At 43.0% G+C, this 24,582-nt stretch overlaps 2 protein-coding genes across 4 annotated transcripts in view; one reads left to right on the forward strand and one right to left on the reverse strand.

Annotated features, from left to right (window-relative positions):
• Positions 1 to 2,720, reverse strand: part of GDAP1L1 (ganglioside induced differentiation associated protein 1 like 1) — a 51,262-nt gene extending 48,542 nt beyond the window's left edge. For 2 of the 3 annotated variants that reach the window (XR_006960091.1, XM_047067597.1), the window contains exon 1: positions 2,490 to 2,720. The gene's annotated coding sequence lies outside the window, so the exon portion shown is untranslated. Of the gene's footprint in view, positions 1 to 2,218; positions 2,461 to 2,489 lie in introns of those variants that run through there. The other variant, XM_047067599.1, reaches the window with a different exon arrangement.
• A 44-nt stretch (positions 2,721 to 2,764) lies between these two features.
• Positions 2,765 to 16,733, forward strand: OSER1 (oxidative stress responsive serine rich 1). The gene is made up of 4 exons (XM_047067596.1): positions 2,765 to 2,868; positions 6,834 to 6,950; positions 9,852 to 9,965; positions 15,902 to 16,733. Exons 2-4 carry the CDS (start codon positions 6,874 to 6,876, stop codon positions 16,587 to 16,589), a joined length of 879 nt encoding a protein of 292 aa, XP_046923552.1. The 5' UTR covers positions 2,765 to 2,868; positions 6,834 to 6,873; the 3' UTR covers positions 16,590 to 16,733.
• The last annotated feature ends 7,849 nt before the right edge of the window (positions 16,734 to 24,582 follow it).

Genomic DNA, 24,582 nt, shown 5'->3' on the forward strand with positions numbered 1-24,582 from the left:
AAATAAAATGTTTAAGACCCTGATTCCAGATTACCAACTGGTAGGATGGCAGCCACATTGTTGAGAAAATAATTTTTTTTAAGGTTTTGAACTTGCCTTCTCCAAAGTCATTTATTTATTTATTTATTTATTTGAGAGGAAGTGCATGCACACGCAGGGATAGGCAGAGAGAGAAAAAGAGAGGGTGGGGGAGAATCTTAAGCAGGCTATCATGACCATGAGATCATGACCTGAGCCAAAATCAAGAGTTGGATGCTTAGCAGACTGAGCCATCCAGGCACCCCCAAAGTTATTTTTTAGAATTGAAAGCTATCTTCCTATGTAGACAGATTGTTTTTGCAGTATAATTTGATGAAATTAAGTCTCCTCTATTCAATCAGTTAGAAGATACATGAAATAAGAAGTACTGCTAAAGGAATTTTATAGCTGCTATAGCTTTCTGATTAAGTGACATTGCTATGTATATTACGTTAATACCAAGTCAATTTCTTAAATACATATAAAGTCTGCAAATAAGCCCAGAGGTTTCTCCATGGCTAGAAAGACCCTGTGTTGCTAAAACAGGAGGCATATCTGGCTTTTTGTTTCCTCGATCACATGTTTCGTAGCTTCTCTCATTCGGTCATGAGGTACCACACAATGAGTCAGGCCTGTATGTAATGACTTGAGATCTCAGGCCATAGCAAGTGGTGTGAGTTAACAGACTTTGGTATTCCCAAGAGGCGCTCACCTTCCAAATACTCCCTGAGTAATGAGCCACATTCTCAGAAAGCATCTGACTTTATGATGGAGCTATGCTTACATGAAGCGCTTAAAACTTTTTTGGTTGTTAGTATTTAATGCCATAATGGATGGAACTAAGGTAGAAGGAAGAATTCACCAAAATTGTATTTAGCACATACTAACCTCAGGAATTGTGTTTGGCTTTGGAGATTCATTACTGACCTAGACACAGTTCTTGTCCTCACGTATGATAGCTTAATACCACATATTTAGCCTTGATGCAACTCACCTCACAACTTCTGAGAAAAAAATGCACCACATTTCCCTCTCCTTTCTTCTTTCCTAAGAGATGTTGAAAAAGGGACAGCAGTATACAGACAGGCTTTTGAGACATATTAAATGCTGACTCAGTTACTTCTAGCACTGGGTGACAGGACAAGGGGAGCTAGAACAAGTGATCTGAGTCCCAGGCATCCTCATCTGTAAGATGGATAAAATTCCAGGAATATTAAATGAGAGAATATGCACATAGCTGCTGCATGGTACAGGGGAGCCATTATTATCAGCATCATTAGACCTGATGTTGGAACTTTACAGTTAGCAAGTTTTTTCATCCCCTGTCAATTATTAAACCTTTGGTATGAACAAGGAGAATTTAAAATGTTATACCCAAGGCCCACTACACACTTTATGCTCAACAACCTTGTACAATGACCTGTCGATTCAATTCCTAGACGTGGATCAGGCATTCCAAAGTCTGGCTGTGGTTAAGCTGGACAGACTGAACTACTTCTCACAGCCTCTCTAGTTAGGTGACTATACCTAAGGATCAGTGCGTGGGGGTGGAAGGGTCCCATTTTGGTTCAGGTAACAACCCTCACCCTAGTGCTGGGCCACAACCAATTCTAACCAATTCTAGCCAATTTTATACAGGAAAGCGATATTTTCCACAAAGCCCAGGGAAATACAGACGTGGAACCGTGCCATGGCGAGTGATGAGAGAGGCACAGCTGCTTCAGTGTAACCAGTCCCGGTGGTGGGGGGGGGTGGCGGGGGGTGGTTGCAACTGTTGCACACATCACCCCTTCTCTGCCTTTCATTTGAGCAACTGTCAGAGTCATACAAATGGAAAGATCCCTGAAAAATCACTTACTTGGGTGAATGCCCTATAAACCTTTTTGCAAAATTTAGTGTCTGTGTGTGTGTGTATGTGTGCATTTCTCCGTCGAGTTCTCAGTAGATTTTTAAAGGAGTCCATGCCTGAAAAAGAGGGAGAGAAAGAGGAGGGGGAGAGAGGGGGAGGGGGGAGAGAGGGGGAGGGCGGGAGAGAGAGAGAGAGAGATTCGCTGATATATAGTCTAACTTCCTCCTCACTTAACAGTTGGAGAAACCGAGGCCCAACCAGGTAAAAGCAGATGTCTCAAGTCAAACAACAGGGGCACGAGAGCCATTCCAATTCCAGCCTCACATCCATAGCCCTGGCCGTGTCTGATACCTCCCCTCATCTCTGCAGGCCTTGAAAGATGTCCAGGGCACGAGGGCTATCGTCCGAGCTCTGGAGATGTCGCAGGCGGTCCGGTTCCTTAGCACCAAGGAGACTCAGGCCAAGAGCTCAGCGGGGCTCCGGTGCCGCGAAGATTCCCCACCCTGGTTCAGGCACCGGAATTTCCGTTGCCTTCGTGACTCCAAGGCGAGCACCAAGCGCAGGGAGACCCCGGGAAGTGAGGCTGCTGGGCGACAGCGAAGAACAGCGCCTACTCACTCACCTGACAGAGGAGGAAGCGGGCACGCCCCAAACGCGGTCCCCAGCGAATCCTCCTAGGACCGAGGAATCAGAGAAGAGAATAACAGGAAATGACGTAAGATGCACGTGCTTCCGAGAGGGGCGGGTGCGAGGTGTTTGAGAGGCTAGGCCGCCGCCTCGCGCTTGCGCAGCCACCGCCTACCGCGCTGCCGAGTCACTAGGCTAGGTGGAGCATGAACTGGAGGCGGGGCGTGTGCCTGAGTGACGCAGGCGCAGTGCGACCCCGGAGGCGCGGGCTGCCCCCTCCGCGGGTTTGGATCCGGGTCAGTCAGGCGCAGAGATCGGGGAGAGACGATCTGAACCGACGGAGTGGATCCCCGGAGTGCCCCAGCTGCGAGGAGGTGAGTACCTGGAGGTGATCGGGAGGGGCCGCGGCACCCCGTTTCGCCCTGGTCGCCCGGCCTGGACGCTGGCGGCTTCCTCTGGGCCCGCCCGCCTGTCGTCGCGTCGTCCCCCGGCGCTGACTGCCTGGGCCCGGCCGGGCCTGGGCCTCTCCGCGCCCCCTTGGCCGCCGCGGCCTGGCCCGGCTCGAGCTCCGCTGTCTCTCCCGTTCCCGCGCCCCCGTGGACCCCGCAGCGTCCCGCCCCTCCGCTCGCTCCCGTCCGGCAGTAGCTTCCCCTTTTCGCCTTCCTTGGCCGCCCTTTGCCCCTTCCCGCCCTTTCTTGCTTGTTTCCGAGACCCAGCCTCGTTGGCTGCCTCTTCGGCTCAGCTCCCGCCTCCTCCTGCATCCCTTGCGCCTCGGCGCCACTCCAGCCTCCCATCCTGGCTCGGGGAGTATCCAGCAGGGGCACCTTTCCAGCTGGAGATCCCGAGCGGACATAGCTTGGGCCTTCGCTCCCCACTTCCCGAGCCTCCCCTCCACCCCAGTTCTGACCTTTCCCCAGATCGCGTTTAATCGCGACCGACCCAGTTTCGGGGCGGGGGGGAGGGAGACAAAATTAACCTCGTGCTTTGACTCTAGCACCGAGAGTGTAAGGGGTGAGAGAGTGGGTAGAGAGAGATGTGTGTTTTGATCTGGGGGCCAATTGTTTCTACCGAGACTTGTTTGCGTCTTAGGGAGTTGCTGTACAGGGTTTTATTTCCCGCACTCCACGCTTACCCGGAGGCTGGGAAAGTTTCTAAATCTTTAACATTGTGATGACACGCTTACGCGGGGATCCTTTATTGATCGATCTCCGGTCTTTTCAGGGTCCTGGATGTTTGGACCTAGGCTTTGAGGTTCAAAGAGGTCTTGGTTAAAACTACAAGATGTAAATAAGATTGTGACACATGCTATTCGTTGAAAGTCAGAGAAAACCAGGAATTTGCCCTTTTGATGGAGGAACTTAGAAAATTTTTATTTGTCATTTTTGAAAGGTTTGGGAAAATCCGAGGCAAAGTTAAATTGCCCCTTGTGATTTAACTTAAAACAATACAAAGTAACTTCTAATAGGCCTTTGATCTCTTTGGGGATTGTTCCGTTTTCAAGAAGTCAGCGCAGTGAAAACGGCAAGAATGTCTTCACAAATTTAATATTAATGAAAAAAGGCCAAACCAATTATAAGTGTCCCGGCGTTAGTTTTGAGTGAATGGGAAGCTAGGAATACAGAGGAGCATTATGAGCCTTTTGTAATTACAAACATGCTCTGATTTAGCTCTTAAGATCATGTCTAAGACTCACTTTTGCTCTGGGTTAATATAACTTAGGGAAAAGATGCCTAGTCAGAATATTGGAAATAGCTTAGAGCTTCATTCCTAAAATTTTAGTCTATAGCCAACTTTTATTTTCAAATAATCTTTTAGTGTGTCGACAAGAATGTTAACTAAGTTTGTATTAACATCTAGAGGTCACCTGCAGTGCAATTAAGTTAGCACTATATAATTAAAAATTACATATCTGGGTGCAGAGCTTTTTAGCACAATGTTAGGGCAGGAATGAGAGTCCAGTCCTTACAGGAATGGCGTTCACAGCCCTGTTATGTGTCAGGTTATCCTTCTGTTTTAACATCTAGTCTGGTGTTAAAGCACATGGTGGGAATTCTGTAAATATTTGTGGACAGAATACATTTCTGCCTGTGGAATTCAGCAGTGTATATTTAGATGTGATGTGTACTGATTTCCAGAGAGTCCTAGAAGAGGTTTTGTGTGGGGTCTTAGGAGATGGGGAGACTGTCTCAGATTGTTTGATTCTGTCAGGGCCAATAGTCTGAGCATTGACTGACTGGTCATAAAATAATTGAGGAAAACTATAAGCCAAACTTTAATTTAGTTCTGCCAGCAGGAAGAATTTGTTTACAATCTACAGTAGCACGCTTTTAGGTTCTGTGGAGCTTCAAAAATATTGGGATCTGTGATCTTTGCTCACCTCCCTCCCCAGATATGTAGGATATTATTGCGTATTTGGGGGAAGATCCTGCTCTAAATCCAAAAGAATTAGAAATCAGTGAAATAGGGAATTGATAATGTTTCCTCAAGTTCATATACTGATTAAATAAATCAGCCAAATATGTGGGGAGTGTGTTTAAATTTTTTGACTTAAGAAGTTACAGTAAAAGCTAGCTGAATTCTTTGGAGACTTTTCAATATACGCCAGAGAGATCTGCCTAAAATACTTTCTTCTACATGTAAGTAAATAAAAAAGTGAAATGAAAGGAATAGTCTTAATTTCTTGCTTCTTTATTCTACCACTGGCACTACATGATTACATTATATCAAACATATTATGACACCCTGACCTTTGGAATATTAGAGGTCTCACAATAACCTCAAACTCCTGAGAAATGAGCAGATAAGGAATCAGAGAAGTTACAAGGGTCCACAGAGAGGCACTGCTCCTTCTGAGAGCGCCGTAGGGAGGTTGGGGGGTGGGGGGAGGTTTGATGGGGTTAGCAGGTTAGAAATAAGGAAGAGGTAAAGTTAATCCTTTAATTCACAAATCTGCCATCTTTTTTTGTTTTACCTTTTTTTTCTTTTTGATCTTTGTGGTATGTTCATAGATACTAACTTGTTTATTTTTTTGTTCAGATTTGATATTAGCTAATTTATTGTCTTGAGTGAAAAAGTCAGGAAACTAGATTTCGAAGGATTTATTAACAGACTTCTCTGTTGTGTCTCTTATTGCTTTGGTTGGGCCCTGTTCCCCTTTTCTTTCTTTAAATATAAAAATCAAGGTGGAAGAATGGAGAATTCTCACTAATCAAACTGGTTGATTAAGTGGAGGTCATTTAATGGTGCCTCTACAGAAAAATAATTTATATACATATATATGTGTGTGTATATGTGTATATATGTGTGTATATATATATATATATATCAGAAAAATGACATACATATAAATATATATGTATACATGCATATACATATAAATATACATATAAATTTATACATATAAATTATTTTTTATTATAATTACATATATATAAATTATTATTTTTATTATATATATTTATTTCCCACCTTTATCTTTTGGCTAACTTTGTTCTATTTATCTTTTTGAGTTGCAAGCATAGTTCATTTTTTTTCTCTTTCTTGTATAATAATTAAAATGCTTCAAAGCTAATAAAAATGAAGGGATCAGCCTTATTGGTAGTCTGGAATAATCAGTAATCATTGAAACATATTTGTAATGCTGCTTTCACAATGGTAACATCTTGATATCTGAATATGGATACTTAAATGAATGTGAATATTGATGTCTGGGTCAGTATTGCTTTAGAGAAATGCTATTGTGTGTCATGAAGTTACACTTAACGGGATATACTTAGGGTTGGACTACACAAATACTCAGTATCATCTTAAAGAATCAGAAGTGCTATATAGGTTGAGGTTTTCACTTTTACCATATTTCTGATGCAAAGGACATTTTGTTTGTGGGTTTCTAGACCTCTACAACCAGATTTTTTACTTTCCTGTTAAAAAGTGTACTTAAACAGATTTCAGGTGATGTAGTTTCCAAAACTGTGTAATAGAATATTGGCATCAAGTATTTTTGGACAGTTTAAATTCTATGATAATAATTGAGTAAGATACAGAATTGTTGAATCACTGTGTTGTACACCTGAAACTGTTAATATAACGTGTCAACTACAATAAAAAAATCTGTTCTAATAAATATATGTTTCTGTATCATTTCATTTTTCTTTTCTTAACAAATAAAACCTACAGTCCCCTGTTGTCTATACTGAAACTTTTCCTTTTAGAAATAGAAATTTGCTTTTTCCCCCCCAACAAGCAGTAATAGTATCAGGAATATAGACTTTAACAAAAGGTATACTTTTGAACCTGCCTGTTTTCATCTTGCTCATTTTATTTTTATTTTATTTTTTAGTATTAACAGCAACATCCATAGTAGCGTAAAAACTTTCACAATGAAATCTGAAGCCAAGGATGGAGAGGAGGAGAGTCTACAGACTGCTTTCAAGAAATTAAGAGTGGATGCCTCAGGGTAATTAAATATGTAATATATTATTTGGGGATTGTTTACTCGATTTAAATAGCCTTTTCCTCTGAAGAAGATCTTGTTTTCTTCTGAAATTTCTCATTATTCATAGAAGATAAAAACATTAATGGTGTGACATTCTACCAAATTAATTTTGGACAACATTATTTTACTTATACAAGAAACTTTTTTTTTTTTTTTTTAAAGAAACTCAATGTTAAATTTTGAAAAAATAGCAGCTCATTTGTACTCCAAGTTGGGTGTTTTGGTTTCCCTTAGCTTTGAGGAGGGTTCCCCACCTCTGTCTTTCATCAAAATTATCAAGCAGTGTCCCATCGGGAATTTCCTCATACGTCTCTAGGGAATCACCATAATTTTTTTTTTCCTAAAAGTGAATTGGCTCGATAGAAATCTGCAGACATTCTTGATTTCATGGGCTCTGATTGCTGAGCCTATCACTATGGAAACCTCTATTCATTAGGGTTCTGTCACTGAGATCAATAATCTCGGACTCTTTGGCCAAACTAATTAGAGCACCTGCAGACCAGCTGCTGTCTGAATGTTAATATTTCACTCTTTGCAAAATGTTCTGTGCCGGACTCTTTTCATCCCCATTCTTCACCCCAGGCCAGAAAAAAAATCTCAAATCTTTGATAGATAAGGAATATTTCTTTTCACAATGGAAAATAAACACTGGAAGCTGAGAGTAGAACACTTCCCAACAAGTAATAATCACTGAGATTTATCACTCACCTACTGTGCCCTAGACACTGGTTTAAGCATCTGTACACGTTACTTAATCCTCACTACTGACTTAGAAGATGGGTTCTGCTCTTATTCCAGGTTACTGATGAGCTATAGATGATAGGTCACTTGCCAAAGGTCACTTTGGTGAGAAGTGGTAGAGTCAGGATTTGAACCCAGACAGTTTGTCTCCAGAACCAGTGCTTTTAACAAGCTTCCTTTATATGCTGCTTTGAAGACAACATGAAGTTGTATACAGTACTTGGCACACAGTAAAAATGAAATTGTTGTTGTTAGAGCTGTTTGCTTACTGCTAATACTATTTGTTTTGGGTTTGGCCTGCCAAGTGAGAAGATTTGTGCTAATGGATTTGCACAAGAACTGCTAAAGGTGCTCACATTTGCTTCCCTGACACTTCAAATAAATCTCTTTCTCCACCCAGTAGCTTTTCCAATATGGTCATCTGCCGTTAAAATTGAACAGTACCTTTTAAGTCATTTTGGGAAACAAAAAGCAGAGAAACACGGAGTTCCAGATTATGGTCACGTTCCTTTGTGATATCTGGTATAGGAATAATGCTGGTAATGTACACACACACATATACTTATAAATCCCTTAATATATCAATTCATATGAGTTACTCTTCATACACAGATTTCTTTCCTGGTGTTTTAGGAAGTTAGAACATAAAATTAAGCTATTTCATTACCCCTAAAAATTACCTGGGACATGGAACATTTAAAAAAAAAAACAACAAAAACCTTTGAAGATATCTCTCTTCAAGCCTGTGGTCAAATATTATATCTTTGTAGTGTGTGATCTGCCTGGAGTAAAATTACAGAAAGGGAAGGAGCGATGGAGAACATTTGAGAAAATCAAATAAGAGTAGAAGGGGTGAGTCATTACCATGACTAAGCAGAATAGGACTTGTGTAATGTATCATATGTTTCTAGTTGTTTCATATTGTTGCTGATTTACAAATGGGACATCTGAGGTCCTGACTCATAAACTAACCAAGCCTTGCCAGGAATTTAGCACTATCCTGTTCAACAGGTTTTGATTCCCAATGGTATTTGTTTTATCAGGACAAATTTCTATATATATATATTATAAAACAACATAATCTTTTTTATCTGATTATAAAATAATGCATTCTATTATAAAAATTCACAAAAACAAAAAGGAAGTAAAAATCACAGTTTATATTGTTAACATCTAGACCATCAGTATGTAATATCATACAGTATATTTACATAGTTGAGATCATAATACACGTGTAGTTGTTTATCTACGCTATTTTCTCTTAATGTTATTAGCATTCTCCTGTCATTAGAAGTTCTTTGTACACCTAATTTTTTAAAATTCCTAATATTCCATTGAATAGATGTGTTATCACTTATATAATGTAGTATTTTCTATTTTCTACTGGGAATTTAAGTTATTCCTAGTTACTTTTTATTTTAGATTATTTCAGTGAACATCTTTTTACTTTAGTAGATTAATATTTCCTTCTAAAGGATTTTTATTACTACCACAGCATGTGTAGCAGGAGCCCAGTGTGTATGTATGTGTGTGTGCATTGAAAAGGTCTGGAAGGATTTATACCAAAATATTAATGTTTTTAATCTCTGGGTTGTGAGATTATAGGTATTATTTTCTTTCAAATTTTTTCATCTTCTTTACTGGGAACCCATATTACTTGTGTAGTTTTAAACTGCAAAGATTGAACTGTCAGTAATATTTCAAGTTTATTGGTTGTGAAAAATACTCATTTTTAAGTTAGTCCCCTGAAGGTTTTGCCCGTCAGCTTAGTTTTCCTGGCTCTGATTGGCCTCTACCTACAATAAGTGGTCAGTGTCATGAGCATTCTCTGTGGACATAAGGCCTTATCTGCCCCAGATAAACAGCCTAAAAGTCTGTTTATATCCTGTTGCTAGTCATACTTAGGAATTACTATTTGGTTTGTGATTTTGCAACCGTGGGCTTTTATCATCCCCTAAATTTGGTTTTAGAGGAAAATTTGCTATAAAAGCAGCACTTTTTTGAGAAACCCAAATGAGAAGGAAGAAAGGTATTAATACAAGTTGTGTTTAAGTTGGTGACAGCAGTAAGTTCTCCTCCTTTCGGTTTTTTGTAAGCGGTAAACTTTGTTCTCCTCTTCAGGTCCATAGCATCTCTGTCTGTTGGAGAAGGCACAAATGCCAGAGCATCGGTCAGAACAGCAGCAGATGATGCCAAACTGAAAACCACATGTGCATCGAAAGACAGTTGGCATGGGTGAGAGCGTCTTACTGCAGATGGCGTTTGTCCCAAATCCTTTATTTTATTTTTTTTCTAAGTTTAATGTTTGTTTATTTTTGAGAGACAGAGACAGAGTGTGACCTGGGGAGGGGAAGAGAGACAGAGGGAGACCCAGAATCCGAAGCAGACTCCAGGCTCCAAACTGCACAGAGTCCAACACCGAGCTCAGACTCACCAACCACGAGATCATGACCTGAGCCAGTCAGATGCTTAACCGACTGGGCCATTCAGGCACCCCGATCCCAAATACTTTAAATTAGTATTGGACTTTCTTCCCTGAATATCCAGAAAAGAGTATGTTAGATACAGAACCCAAGACCCAGTGATTAGAGAAGAGCTGTTCTTAATGGAGAATTTGCTAAGACTTGCTATATGGCTTGGTCCATAGTCAGTTTTTTTAAATGTCCTATGTGTATTTGAGTAGAATGGGTCTTCTGTCATCATTCTTGGGTTTTCTTTATGTCCATTAAATCAAGCTTTTAAATGTATTTGAATCTTTTTCCAGTAATTTTTTTTCAATAGGTTTTTTTCAGTCTATCAGTAATTGAGACATATATGTTGAAATCTTCCCCATGGGAGTGAATTTGTCTATTTTCCCCTTAAATTCTGTATTTTTGCTTTATGTATCTTGAAGCTGTTTTGTTAGGTTTTTACACTGTAGGTTCATACCAGCTTAGAATGTTTTCTTTCCTGATGAATTGAGATTTTTAATTATATAGTGACATTCTTAATTCCTCCTAATGGCTTTTGTTTAAAGTCTATTTTGTCCAGAATTAATATAGTTAATCCAGTCATATTTTGGTTGGTATTTGCCTGTTGCATCTTTTTTTAATCTTTTATTTTCAACCACTATGTGTTTTAAAATTTTAGATGTGTGTGTCTCATATACATATGGCTTATTTTGTTTTGTTTTATTCAATCTGATAATCTTTTTAACTGCTCAGTTCAGTGCATTTATTTATTTTGATTGTTGATAAATTTAGACTTGTTTCTGCCATTTTACTTTATGCTGTTTGTCCTGCTCTCTGTTTTTGTGTTTGTTAGTTTTTTACTCTTCCTATACCTTCCCTCTTCTCACCTTTTAAAAAATTGTTTGAAATGGGTGTTTTTTTCCCCCCTCTACCACTTTTCCTTCTACTGGCTTACAAATTATATGCTGTGTTTCTATTCTTTTAGTAATTCGCCTTGAAATTCCACCATACATACTTAACAAAGACAAAAGTTATTACAGTGACCCTTGAACAGCATGGGGGTTGGGGCACCAATCTCTCTGCAGGTCAAAAATCCATGTATCACTTCTGACTCCCCCAGACTTTACTAATAGCCCACTGTTGACCCAAAGCCTTACAGATAACGTAAACCGTCAACTAACACATATTTTGGATATTTTATATATTATATAGTGCATTCTTAAAGTAAGCTAGAGAAAACAAAATGTTACTAAGAAAATCATGAGGAATAAAAAATACATTTACAAGTACTGTAAAAAAATCCATGTATAAGTGAGTCCATGGAATTCAAACCTGTCTTATTCAAGGGTCCAACTATATTTTAATCCTCCTCCTTGTAATCTTTTCATTTTGACCTCCTGATGTCCATGTGTAGTTTCCCAATATTTTAGTTTTCTTGCTTCTTTTTAATCTCACAAATTAGGTTTTATTATTTAAATAAGCAGTGTTTGCTTAGTTTTATCTCATTTACAGTTTCTTTGCTCACCATTCTTGCAACTCAGACCTTCCATACAGGGTGCCTTTCTTTTGAAGTATTTCCTTCAGAAATTCCTTTAGCAAAGGTCTGTTAGTAAATAGGGCCTCTTATAGAACTACCCATAGAATAAATTTGAATGGTGTCCCCCTCACCCTTCTTCCCTGTTGTATAACATCAGGTTCTATTGGTAAATATACCTTGCTTTGATTTATCTGAAAATCTTTTTTTCATGCTTGTTCTTGAAAGACACACCTGATTTGCTGAAGCTGTAGTTCTGAGTTATTTTTTCTTAGCACTGGAAGATATTCATTGTTGATGTTGAAAAGTCTACTTTCAGTCTTACTGTTGTTCTTTCTGGAAATAATCTGTCTAGTCTCTGGCTGCTTTTAAAATGTTACAGTTTTGGAGAGTCTACAGTTTTGTTACAGTGTGTCTAGATGTGGATTGCTCTTTATTTGTCCTGTTTCAGGGTGCTGCCTGTATCTGTAGATCTCTTCTTTCATCAATTCAGAAAATTTCTCAGCCATTATCTCTTCAAAAATCACTTGTCTCCCATGCTTTGTATTCTTACCTTCAGAGACTCCAGACTTCTTGTTCTATCTTATGTCTCTCTCTCTTTTTTTAATTTTTTTTAATTTTTTTTTTATTTTTAACGTTTTTTATTTATTTTTGAGACAGAGAGAGACAGAGCATGAACAGGGGAGGGGCAGGGAGAGAGGGAGACACAGAATCGGAAGCAGGCTCCAGGCTCTGAGCCATCAGCCCAGAGCCTGATGCGGGGCTCGAACTCACGGACCGCGAGATGGTGACCTGAGCTGAAGTCGGATGCCCAACCGACTGAGCCACCCAGGCGCCCCTCTCTCTCTTTTTTTTAATATATAATTTATTGTCAAGTTAGCTAACATACAGTGTATATACAGTGTACTCTTGGTTTTGGGGGTAGATTTCCATGATTCATCACTTACATACAACACCCATTGCTCATCCCAAAAGTGCTCTCTTCAGTGCCTGTCACCCATTCCTCCCTCCTGTCCCCCCATCAACCCTCAGTTTGTTCTTTGTATTTAAGAGTCTCTTATGGTTTGCCTCCCTCTTTGTTTGTAACTATTTTTCCCCTCTCCCTTCTCCCATGGTCTTCTGTTAAGTTTCTCAAGTTCCACATATGAGTGAAAACATGATCTGTGTCTTTTCCTGACTGACTTCACTTAGCATAATACCCTCTAGTTCCATCCACATTGTTGCAAATGGCAGGATTTCATTCTTTCTCATTGCCAACTTGTATTCCATTGTACATATAAACCACATCTTCTTTATCTGTTCATCAGTTGATGGACATTTGGGCTCTTTCCACGATTTGGCTATTGTTGAAAGCGCTGCTATAAACAAGGGGTACATGTGCCCGTATGAATCAGCACTCCTGTATCCTTTGGATAAATTCCTAGTAGTGCTATTGCTGGGTTGTGCTATTTTTAATTTTTTGAGGATCCTCCACACTGTTTTCTAGAGCGGCTGCACCAGTTTGCATTCCCACCAACAGTGCAAGAGGGTTCCGGTTTCTCCACATCCTCACCAGCATCTATAGTTTCCTAAGTTGTTCATTTTAGTCACTCCGACCAGTGTGAAGTGGTCTCTCGTTGTGGTTTTGATTTGTATTTCCTTGATGATGAGTGATGTTGAGCATCTTTTCATGTGTCTGTTGGCCATCTGGATGTCTTCTTTGGAAAAGTGTCTTATGCCCATTTCTTCACTGGATTATTTGTTTTTTGGGTGTTGCGTTTGGTCAGTTCTTTATAGATTTTGGATACTAACCCTTTATCCGATATGTCATTTGTAAATATTTTCTCCCATTCTGTCGGTTGCCTTTTAGTTTTGTTGATTGTTTCCTTTGCAGTGCAGAAGCTTTATATTTTGATGAGGTCCCAATAGTTCTCTCTCTTTTTTTTTTTAAAGTTTATTTATTTATTTTGAGAGAGGCAGAGATAGCGCAAGTGGGGGAGGGGCAGAGAGAGAGGGAGACAGAGAGAATCCCAAGCAGGCCCTGCATTGCCAACACAGAGCGTGATGTGGGTGGAGCTTGAACATACAGATAGCGAGATCATGACCTGAACCTAAACCAAGAGTCGGATGCTTAAATGACTGAGCCACCCAGGCACCCCTTACATATCTCTTTAACTTCTTTTACATTTTTCCAAGTCTTCAAGCCTCTACTACCTCTCATGTCAGGGGTAGGCAAACTTTTTTTGTAAAGCACCAGATAGTAAATATTTCAGGTTTTGGAGGCCAAGAGGTGAGATCTAAGGATACTACGTAGGTACTTACATAAGCAAGAAAATTCCTGCCCTGCCCCATTTGCCTGATGCACACTGTCCTGGCTGGTGGACATACTTTGTGTTCAGTTGCTTAGTGTCTGCGTGAAATGACTAGCCTGGCAATACTGGAGTCAGTTTTATCCTGTGCCCCAGTGTTACCTGGATTCCAGCATGCCCCTCTTTCCTCCAGAGAGCCCAGCACAAGCCAGACTGGAACTGAGATTCCACCTCTCAGGGCCCAGCAGTTACTGACAGCAGAGCCCCAGCATGTAGATGGCGGCCAGCGTGGGACCAGGCAGTGGTGTGACACATCTCCTGGCCGGGAAGGCAGGCACAGGGAGCAGAGGACAGGGTGGACTGTGTCCCTGCCTGGTCTCCGTGGCTCACAGTGCGAGTCAGCTGGGGGCCAGATTTGACCTGCAGACCACAGCTGGTTCAGTCCTGTTACGAATAATTCAGATTTATCTTCCAGTTCGCTGTTTCTTTCCTTAGCTCTATGTATTCTGCTGCTTGGCCCATCCAGTTAGTTTAATTTCAAATACAGTTTTTTTATTTCTTAAAGTTCTTTTTGGTTCTGTTGTCAGTTTTGCTTGGCGGTTTTGAGTCTCTCTCTCTTTTTTTTTTTTTTTTTTTTTTGCCTTTGCTCAGTTCTCTTATTTAAATATTTTATTAAAAGTTATATAGAATGTCTGGTAATTCCCACTATCTGAAAACTTGAGGGAGTCTAAATCTGTTTGTCAGCTGTTACTAGTGATAGAAATGAATCCTGGGTCACCTGGGTGGCTCAGTTTGTTGAGTGTCAGATTCTTGATTTCCACTCAGGTCATGATCCCAGGGACATGGGACTGAGCCCCGTGTCAGGCTCTATGCTGAGCATGGAGCCTGCTTGGGATCCTCTCTCCCTCTCTCTTTCTCTCTTAAAAGAAAAATAAAGGGGCGTCTGGGTGGCTCAGCCTGTTAAGCATTCGACTTCGGCTCAGGTCATGATCTCACAGTTTGGTTCGTGAGTTCGGGCCCCACGTCGGACTCTGTGCTGACCGCTCAGAGCCGGGAGCCTGTTTCAGATTCTGTGTCTCCCTGTGTCTCTGCGCCTCCCCTGCTCATGCTCTCTCTGTCTCAAAAATAAATAAAAACATTAAAAAAAAAAAATGAATCCTGGGGCGCCTGGGTGGCTCAGTCGGTTAAGCGGCTGACTTCGGCTCAGGTCATGATCTCGCCGTCCGTGAGTTCGAGCCCCGCGTCGGGCTCTGTGCTGACAGCTCAGAGCCTGGAGCCTGTTTCAGATTCTGTGTCTCCCTCTCTCTCTGCCCCTCCCCCGTTCATGCTCTGTCTCTCTCTGTCCCAAAAATAAATAAACGTTGAAAAAAAAAAAAAATTTTAAAAAAATAAATAAACGTTAAAAAAAAAAAAATTTATAAAAAAAAAAAAATGAATCCTAAATCTGCTGCTCTGTTTGGTAGTCATGACACAGTGGCCATTTGCACCATCAGCCTCACACAGTGGTCCGGAAGCTGCTACGTTCACGGCATAGAGCACAACAGTTGGACTTTACAGCATTTAGTGGTTTGGTGCAGAGTGCTTTCCCAGACCCAGTGGCCAAAGGTTCCCAGGCCAAGGGTTGGGACACGGCAGGTGTTCTGCACCCAGTGTTTGGCCCAAGAAATGCAATTAAAAACTACCCTTTACCTCTCCTATTTCTGTAGCTTGCTGATAGGGAGATGTTGAAGTTTTTGAGATGCCGACTTAGGCAGCTTGAAGATGGAGGTAAGCACGTCTCTTTGGGGGAAACTTATGACCCTAGACTCCAGAGGAGAGGAGGTAAATTTCCAGCTATCGCAAAGAATCTGTTTAGGGGAGCTGTGTATCCCAACATCTTGTGCGTTGTTTTCCTCTTAGGTCTTCAAGGAAGTCTTCACGAGGAGCAGTGAGGACCCAGCGCCGTCGACGTTCTAAGTCTCCCGTCCTTCATCCTCCAAAGTTTATACATTGCAGTACAATAGCTTCTGCTTCCAGCAGCCAGCTCAAGCACAAAAGCCAGACTGACTCCCCTGATAGCAGCAGTGGGCTGGGAATTTCCACCCCTAAAGAGTTCAATGCAGGAGAATGCTCTACTTCTCTCGATACTAATCATACAGGGGCAGTTGCTGAGCCTTTGAGAACTTCGGTTCCCAGGCTCCCATCAGAGAGTAAGAAGGAAGACTCCTCTGATGCTACCCAAGTCTCCCAAGCAAGTCTCAAGGCCAATGATCTCTCTGACTTTCAATCCGTTTCCAAGCTAAACCAGGGCAAGCCATGTGCATGCTTAGGCAAGGAGTGCCAGTGTAAGAGATGGCAGGACATGGAAGTTTATTCCTTTTCAGGCCTGCAGAGTGTCCCTCCCTTGGCCCCAGAACGAAGATCCATGCTTGAGGACTACTCTCAGTCGCTCCACACCAGAACTCTGTCTGGCTCCCCCCGCTCCTGTTCTGAGCAAGCTCGAGTCTATGTGGATGATGTGACCATTGAGGACTTGTCAGGCTACATGGAATATTACTTGTATATTCCCAAGAAAATGTCCCACATGGCAGAAATGATGTACACCTGATAGCAAGAAGCTCATAATATGCTTTAAACCAATGAAGGGTTGTCAGAGAGATTTAGTTAATGGCAGACCTTGCGGCCACGTTGTGTGAGAAGACGTCTCCTTCTGCTCACTGTGCTTGCAATAAAAACTTTTCTTGGCATCTCAGTTCATCTTCATTCTTTAAACTTACTCCCTGCGTTCTTACATACGCACCAAGGCGAGCAGATCAAAGGAAAACCCCTCTCATTTAGAAAAGTTTCTGGGAGTTGAAGAAACCATAATTGCTTGACTGGTAGCAGTGGTTACATGGTAAAGGCCTTTGTAAAGCAGTGCATTTTTCAGATCTCTTTAAGATTTTTTAGCCAAGGAAAATGAAACGTTTCGTAACGGGACCGAACATTCGTCATGCTGTAGTCGCCAGCCCAGAATCTTAGAATTTATATGACTGGTTTAAACCATCTCTGAGTTAACACAAGTTGATTGTGTCTTTCAAGGTTTGTTAATGTTATTGTTAAGCCAGAGACCTAAGGTTTAGATTCAATATGAATAAACTAGCTGGCCTGCCCTGTATTGTTTGAGAGAATCATTAACCATCACCAAAACACCCCTGCTGGCGCTTGGCTCCTGGAGGCTGTGTTACCTTCGTGTTCCTCAGGTAGGCAGCAGCAGGGAGCGGGCTGCTTCAGTGGAAGGAGGGGGTGTAACGTTTGAAACTAGCGTGCATCTTCTCCAGCTCTGGCATTTTAACACGTGAGGCATGTTTCAGTGAGTTGTAATGTGGATCTCATACCTCAGTTTCAAATCATCTGGATGCATATGATCTCTTCGCACTGCCCTCCTCCCTGGCAGCAACCCTGAAACTATTTTGTACGTGCTATATATCCTGTATTTCTGGTTGGCCATCCCAAGATTCCTTCCAAAATTTGGTTTAAAAAAAACAATCCTGAGTTTCAGCTGGAGGATGAATCCCACTTTTTCAGGTGGCTTCCAAGTGGATTTTACATATACCAGATAATGTGTGTGTGTGTGTATATATATATATATATATATACACACATATATATATATACACACATATATATGTTTTGATTTTTTTTAACGCCTTTTTTTTTTTTTTTTTTTTTGAGAGAGAGCAGGGGAAGGGCAGAGAGAGAGGGAGACAGAATCTAAAGCAGGCTCTAGGCTCTGAGCTATCAGCACAGAGCCAGATGCAGGGTTCAAACTCAGGCATGGGAGATCATGAGCCGAAGTCAGACGCTCAACTGAGCCACCCAGGTGCCCCCCACATAACTTAACATTCTAATTCAAACCATCCTAAGCATTCCCATCAGATTTAGTGAGACTCTGTCCAGCCATTTTAACATCATGTTAACAGAAAGTTTGTTTCATTTTTATGTAGATTACGAAACAAGTTTTCTTCTTTACTAAAACATCCCACTGACTGGAATTGGTTCAAGAATGTGAGGTCTGGGTTTCACACATATGTGATTGGTACTTGTGTGAGGTGGGAAGGGTATTGCCTGGAAAAGCCCTGAACATAAGTAGTGGGAGATCTCTGCTCGTTCCTAGTTTAGCATGAGTTTAGTGACATCTGAAGGCTATGGTTCAAGCAAGGGAGCATGATACCTTGCCATCATAGCCCTGGAAGCGGAGAGATTTCTTAATAATGATAAGCCGAAAGAATGCTGTTCCACATCCCTAAGGCAGCAGTTGTGAAACCTTTGGGCCTCATGACTCATTTACAAATTAAGGATGCCAAAGAGATTTTGTTCATGTGGGTTATACTTAAAAATATTTACCATGTCAGAAATTCAAACTAAGAAATTAAAAAAAATAATGTATTACTCGATTTAGAAGTAGTGGTTTTATTACACGTTAACATTTTTAGTTGAAAAATTAACAAAATATCTTAGAAGAGTGGCAGTGTTTTACATTTTTGCAAATTTCTTTCATGTTTGGCTTAACAGAAGACAGCTAGTCTCCTATCTGCTTCTGCATTCAGCCTCTTGTGAACATTGCATGTTGTGTGACCTCTAAAAAATTCTGTACTACACTTTTGGGGGAATGGGCATGAAAAAGGCGGTTAACATGTTAATATGAAAGTAGTTTTGACCTCACAGACCTGAAAGAGTAGATCCCTAGACCATACTTTGAGAACCACTAATTGAGGCCATTATAGTTTCTATTGTAAAGGTGTCTACCACCCACCCCCTCACCTCCACAACCTGTGTCTTGCTTTACCTTCTGTACTGGTGAGAGTGGAGCAAATCGGGCTTAGCGTGTTACTTGAATAAAGATGGTTCCTCATCTTTAAGTCTCAAGTCCTTTTTAGTCTGCTTTCCAATCAGGTGACCTGGTTGTTTACTTAATTCTGTATGCTAACAGAACAGTCACCAGGGAATGAAGAAAGATGCACCTTCCTTTCACAGCTGTCATGAGGAGTGGTGTCAGGACAAAGTTCCAGTGGCTGAGTAACCTGTTGAAGAAATCCAAACTTGGACGAAGGCTAAGCATTCCAGATTCATGGGAATCAATTTTAAGTATTTACACCTCGGTCAAAATCTTCTCAAAATATGAATCTTGAGGCTAAAAATTACTCTGCTTAGACCCAGTTGGGCCAGCTTTCACATGAGTGTCGCACATTGGAACACTTGACCTTCTGCAAGTGCAGTTTACTGAAGCAATCTTTCTTGAATGCACCGAGATCGTGGATTGAGGGATTTTACTCTCATGTTTTGAAAAGAAGCATCCTGACCATGTGCCTTTAATAATAGAACATTCATTCATCCCATTTATTCAGCAAATATTCCTAGAGTGCCTACAGCATCAGGCACGTGATACTAAATGCTGGGAATTGAACAGTAAGCAGAACTACACCCTTGCCCTCAGTGGAGAGAGGAGGATTCCGAGATCATAAGAGCTTGGGGAGGGGGCAGGGTTGTTCTTTTATTTGGGTGGTCAGAGAAGCTCCTGTGATGAGGTGGGTGACACTTGAGCTGAGACCTGAAGAAAGTGAGGGAGTGAGCCTCGTGGATATTTGGGGGAAGGGCATTCCTGACGAACAGCAAAGATGACAAGGAGGCTTGAGGCAGGCAAGGTCACAGAAGCATGGGGCAGGGGCATATCACAGAGGGCCTCGCAGGCCATTTTAAAGGCTGTGACTCCTGAACGAGGTGAGGAGCCATTGGGTGGTTTGGAGGAGAGGTGAGGAGAGGCGAGAGGAGTTTGGAGGAGAGGTATCAGACTGGCCTTTACAGAGGGCACTGGCTGCTCTGTGTGGACCCAGGGGAGCAAGGCAAGAGGAGGCCAGGAGGCAGGAGGCTACTGCAGTAAATCAGGCAATGGCTTTCGGTGGCTTGGACGCTTGGCAGTGCAGAGGAAAAGGTGTATTCTGGAAGTATGGTGGAGGTAGAGCTGAGGGGATTTGTCAGTGGATTGGATACAGGGTGTGAGAGAAAGACTGGAATTAAGGACTCTAAAGGATTTCAGAAGCGGGGAGTTGGCTCGAGGAGCAGATACGGGAGAGGTCGGGAGTCTGATTTTGCTCCTGTCTTCCGAGGTGCTTATGAGACACCCTGTGGCCATGCTGAGTTGGTGGTGGACCTACGACTAGAGATCAGCAGAGAGGCAGGCATAGGCTGGAGACACAAATTTAGGAGTCGTTAGCCTATGGACATTTAAAGCTCAGACGGGAGGAGACCGCCTAGGAAGTGAACGTAGATGAAGAACCAGACAGAGGACCGAGCTCTGGGACATTCCCACGGTAGAGAAGTCGGCAGAATGAAAAGGAACTAGCCAGAGACTAAGTAGGAGCAGCCAGTGAGGCAGGAGCAGAACAGAGAGAGCAGGCCTATCAGCCAGGTGAAGAAGCATTTAACTAAGAAGAGAGTTGTAAGCTGCCAAGTGGTGCACAGAAGGAAAGGTGAGCACCTACAATGTGCAGGCGCTGGGCAGACACGGATGGGCCAGAGTGCCGGGCACTTAGTACGGGGTTCGTGCTTTTTTTTTTTTTTTTTTGAAATGAAGCTAATCCTTCAAACAACTTACTTTGGAGGAAGAGCCCGAATGTGCGAAGGCACCTAACCCAGCCAGCAACCTTGTCTGGGGAGGCGGGGCTTCTGCAGCTGAGAAGTACTCCAGTGGATTTCTGGGTGCAGACCCTCTCTCTCTCTTCTGGATTTTCGGGTCCCTCCCCTCCAGGCTCTCTAGGAAGCAGTCCCACCTGCGAAGTGAGAAGGAAACAGGAAGCGAATGATTACCCTCTCTGATCAAAGAACAGAACCACGGAGCACGGAAAGACCTGGGGAAAAGCAAGAACGGGACAGCTACCTTTAAAAGCAGTTTAGAATTCATTCCAAGTTTAGTAAATTCCCTTCTGTCTGAGGAACTTGGTTTTCCTGATGACAATCTGTTGACAGACACGGATGGCCTCAAGAGGTCGCCCTTTCCCTGAAATGCATTTGGCTTAAAGGGAGGGGCAAAAACGTGAGAAGTTCAACACTAATCACCTAAGGCCAATACCAAACTGGGCAAAAAATTTCCTTAACCTTTTAAGAAATCAAAGTGTCCCTTTACCAATAACATGGTTTATCAGTTTGAAAAGTGACAAACCACAGGACAAGGTTGAGTAAACATGGACTGTGTAGAGTAAGGAATGCCTCAGTGTCAAGGGGTTTGGTATTTAGGCAGTGACTCTCTTACCTCATTGGTGACTATCTTATTAAGCATTCTATTTGAAGAGCAACTTATCATGTGAGGATAATTTTTAATTAGCTAACGTTTATTAGGTGTTAGTGTGTTCTAAGCCTTTTTAGATACCAACCTACATAATCCTCACCCAACCAAAGAAGGAAGATACTGTTATCCTGAATACTAATAATCCTTTGAGACAGGTACTTTTACAGTTGAAGGGTTTGTGGCTTAGGGAAATTAACAACTGGGCCAAGGTCACACCTTGTGAGGGGCAGAACTGGGATTTGAACACAAATCCACAACTACCTACCATATACTTATCCAGTACCTATAGGGTACTGGATTCGTGAATGTGTAAATGCTATTAAGAAAGAGTTTCTTAATTTAAAAACATACAGTGATTCTTTTTTGTTGTTGTTTATTTATTGATTTTGAGAGCGAGAGCACACATGCATGTGGGGAAGGGGCAGGGAGAGAGGAGAGTGAGAATCCCAAGCAGGCTCCACACCATCAGCAACGGAGCCTGATGAAGAGCTTGAACTCACAAACCGTGAGATCATGACCTGAGCTGAAGTCAGATGCTTAACCAACTGAGCCACCCAGGTGCCTCCATACAGTGGTTCTTAACCAGAAATGAGTCAGATCCGTCTGAGTTTTTTTTTTTTTTTAATTTAATGTTTATTTATTTTTGAGAGAGAGCCCAAGCAGGGGAGGGGCAGAGAGAGAGAGGAGAGAGACAGAATCTAAAGCAGGCTCCAGGCTCTGAGCTGTCAGCACAGAGACCGACGTGGGGCTCAAACTCAAAAAAGGCAAGATCATGACCTGAGCTGAAGTTGGACGCTTAACTGACTGATAAGGGTTTATCTGAGGAGTTTTAAAAAGAATAAAACTACCTGAGGTTTTTCCCGGAACAATCTATCATTGATTTGGGGTTGGGGGAGAGGGCTCTGGAATCTGTTTATGTTTTTAAGTTCAACAGGAGTTGAATTTAAATCTTAAGTGTACCCACCCTTGGTAGGGAACCACCGTAGGGAGCTGCACGGATGAACAGTGGCTGAATTTATCAGGTGGAACAGCACAGTAGGACACAGCAGCCCCCCAGTCGTAGAACAGGATTGTGGTGATTTGCCTAGTGTTTAACTACAAAGAGTATTAACTTGGGCAATTCAGACCCCTCTAACTTCCACTTTGAGCGGTTCTCCCCTCTCCCCTTGAGAGCAGAGTTGGGAAGAAACGTGTGATTCTCCAGTGACCTTGGTGATAAGTGGCAAAAGCAGAGCTCTCTCGGGCCGGCAGCGAGGCATTCTTAAAATCTGTCAGTCAAATCCATTCACTGGCTGGATGGTGAGTCAAACACCTAGACGATGCAGTCTTTATCCACTGCTACTTGCTGCCCGTCAGCTCGGCAAGCTGCCGGTGTTGGTGAGCTCAGAGGCTGGGTGTTTCTGCCTGGGGGTGAAACGTGGGCCCAGATGGGGCTCTTTAACAGCGAAGGAACCAGTAAGAACTGGAGTCAGCTGGGATGAAGGGAGACATCATGTTCTGTCCATTTCTGAAACAAGGACAAATCTTCCACAGTGACTTCAAGTGGCCTGAGTCATCGTGGGATTTGGAGTATGTCAGATAAGTCTGAAGTTAGATAATAGTCCAGTAGTTCTCAAATGCCTTCTGGGCTTCCTTTTTAAGTGATTTCTATCCTCCCCCTCTCCATATCTCTACATCTCCCCACCCCCCCCCACGCCCCGCCCACTTCCTGTTCTTGGTGTCTCCTACCTTTCCCAGAATTACTCTATACTCCTGTTAACCCTGGGCTCAGTTGGGATTTCCAATCATTAATCCTGGCCACAGCTTCATGTCATGGAGATTTATTTGTCCCTTTCACTGGAGTTTGGTGGGAACCTGAGTGCTAGGAATCCACGCAGGCCCTTTGCTCCTGACTCTGCCCCAAGAGCTTTCTGAAGTCTGGCCTCACAGGCCCTGAGGACACCAGAGAAAGAAAGCTTGGAAAGGGGATATTTTTAAAAAATCATGATCTTTGACTACTGCTAAGACAACCTCATTCCAAATAATCAGCAACCCTGTGTCTCAGAGATAAAGACAGGCTCCTCGCCCCTCAGAGAAGAGAGAAAGGGAGCCATCGGTGCCTTTTCTGCGCTCTTTGCAAGGTGTTCCCAGGGGTGCAGAGGGGGACTGGAGGTTGTGCGTGAGCCCTGGACTCAGATTTGCTCTATCTTCCAGAATCTGTTTCCAGAACCTCACTTCTCTTCCCGAGTTCCCTCCTCTGCTTTCAAAAGCATATGTGAACCATGCCCGTTCCTTTCTCTTTAGGTCACCAGATTCCTTTATGGGGCTGGCAGCGTGGATAGCCCCGGGTCCTGTTAGGGCATGTGAGCAGTGGTGGGGCTGAGATTTGCCAATCGCTCTGCTCTGGGGGATTTTAAGTGTTCCAGGACTGGGTGTTCCTCTAGTCCTCCTTTCCCCTCCCTTCCCCGATCCCTCTGCCTGTTCTCTTTCTGCAGACTCCGGCCAGCCGGGGACGCTGGAGGTGGAAGGGAGCTCATAACCAGGGGAAGAAAAGCCACCAAACTGTCCCAGCTGCCTACACTGAGTTCTCCGCTGCCCTTCCTTGCCCCTCCAGCCTCTCAGCTGGGTCTGGAGCACTAGCCCAATTTGAAACACCCCTCCCGCTTCGAAGGAGGCTGGGCTGGCCAGGGGGTTATTTTGGGAGCAGCCTCAGAGATCCAATGGCCTTGTTAGGGCAACACTGACCTTTCCATCCCAGGAGGAGGGCAGGATTGGAGAGGGGCGGGGCAGCGGCTGGGAGATGGACAGCCCCGCACACCCACTGGGTGGAGAAGGGGGCCAGCCGGCTGCAGGAATTCAGCCTCGGGCTGGGGGCTGTCACCAAGGAGGAATTTCTCCACTTTGAAACAGACTGGGGACCCCTCCACCCCACCCCTTTCACTGTGCTTCTTAAAGGGATCACACCGTTTTTCCTTTGACTCCAGGGAAGCCAGACTTGGGACGCTCTATGGAGACTTTGAATCTTGCCCTCCTGCTTCCTTCCCAACTGGCAGCCTTCCTCTGGCTGGTTGAGTGGGGACCTCCCAGGCATGGCACTGACCAGCCGACCCAGTGCTGATTTGGCTCCTGGGCTCATTCAGTCTCTGGTGGCATCTTGCTTTCCCCCTCCTGGGGCACAGTGGTGAGTCAGGGGCGTCCAGCCCTGAGTGTGCTTGGAGAGTGTCGCTGGCACCCCCCCCCCCAACACCCTCTCTCCCCCACGCTGGAGGACGGTGAGGTTGTCAGGGGCTACGATGAG

The sequence above is a fragment of the Lynx rufus genome, unplaced genomic scaffold (genome assembly GCF_022079265.1).
Source record: "Lynx rufus isolate CCGP_SWC_20201006 ecotype Redwood Valley unplaced genomic scaffold, mLynRuf1.p SCAF_8, whole genome shotgun sequence".
Classification (NCBI taxonomy): Eukaryota; Metazoa; Chordata; class Mammalia; order Carnivora; family Felidae; genus Lynx; species Lynx rufus.

Coding starts and splice junctions, on each gene's coding strand:
- OSER1 (XM_047067596.1), top strand. CDS start 6,874: ATGAAATCTGAAGCCAAGGATGGAGAGGAGGAGAGTCTACAGACTGCT. Junction 6,951..9,851: donor TTAAGAGTGGATGCCTCAGG/GTAATTAAATAT, acceptor TCTCCTCTTCAG/GTCCATAGCATCTCTGTCTG. Junction 9,966..15,901: donor TCGAAAGACAGTTGGCATGG/GTGAGAGCGTCT, acceptor TTTTCCTCTTAG/GTCTTCAAGGAAGTCTTCAC.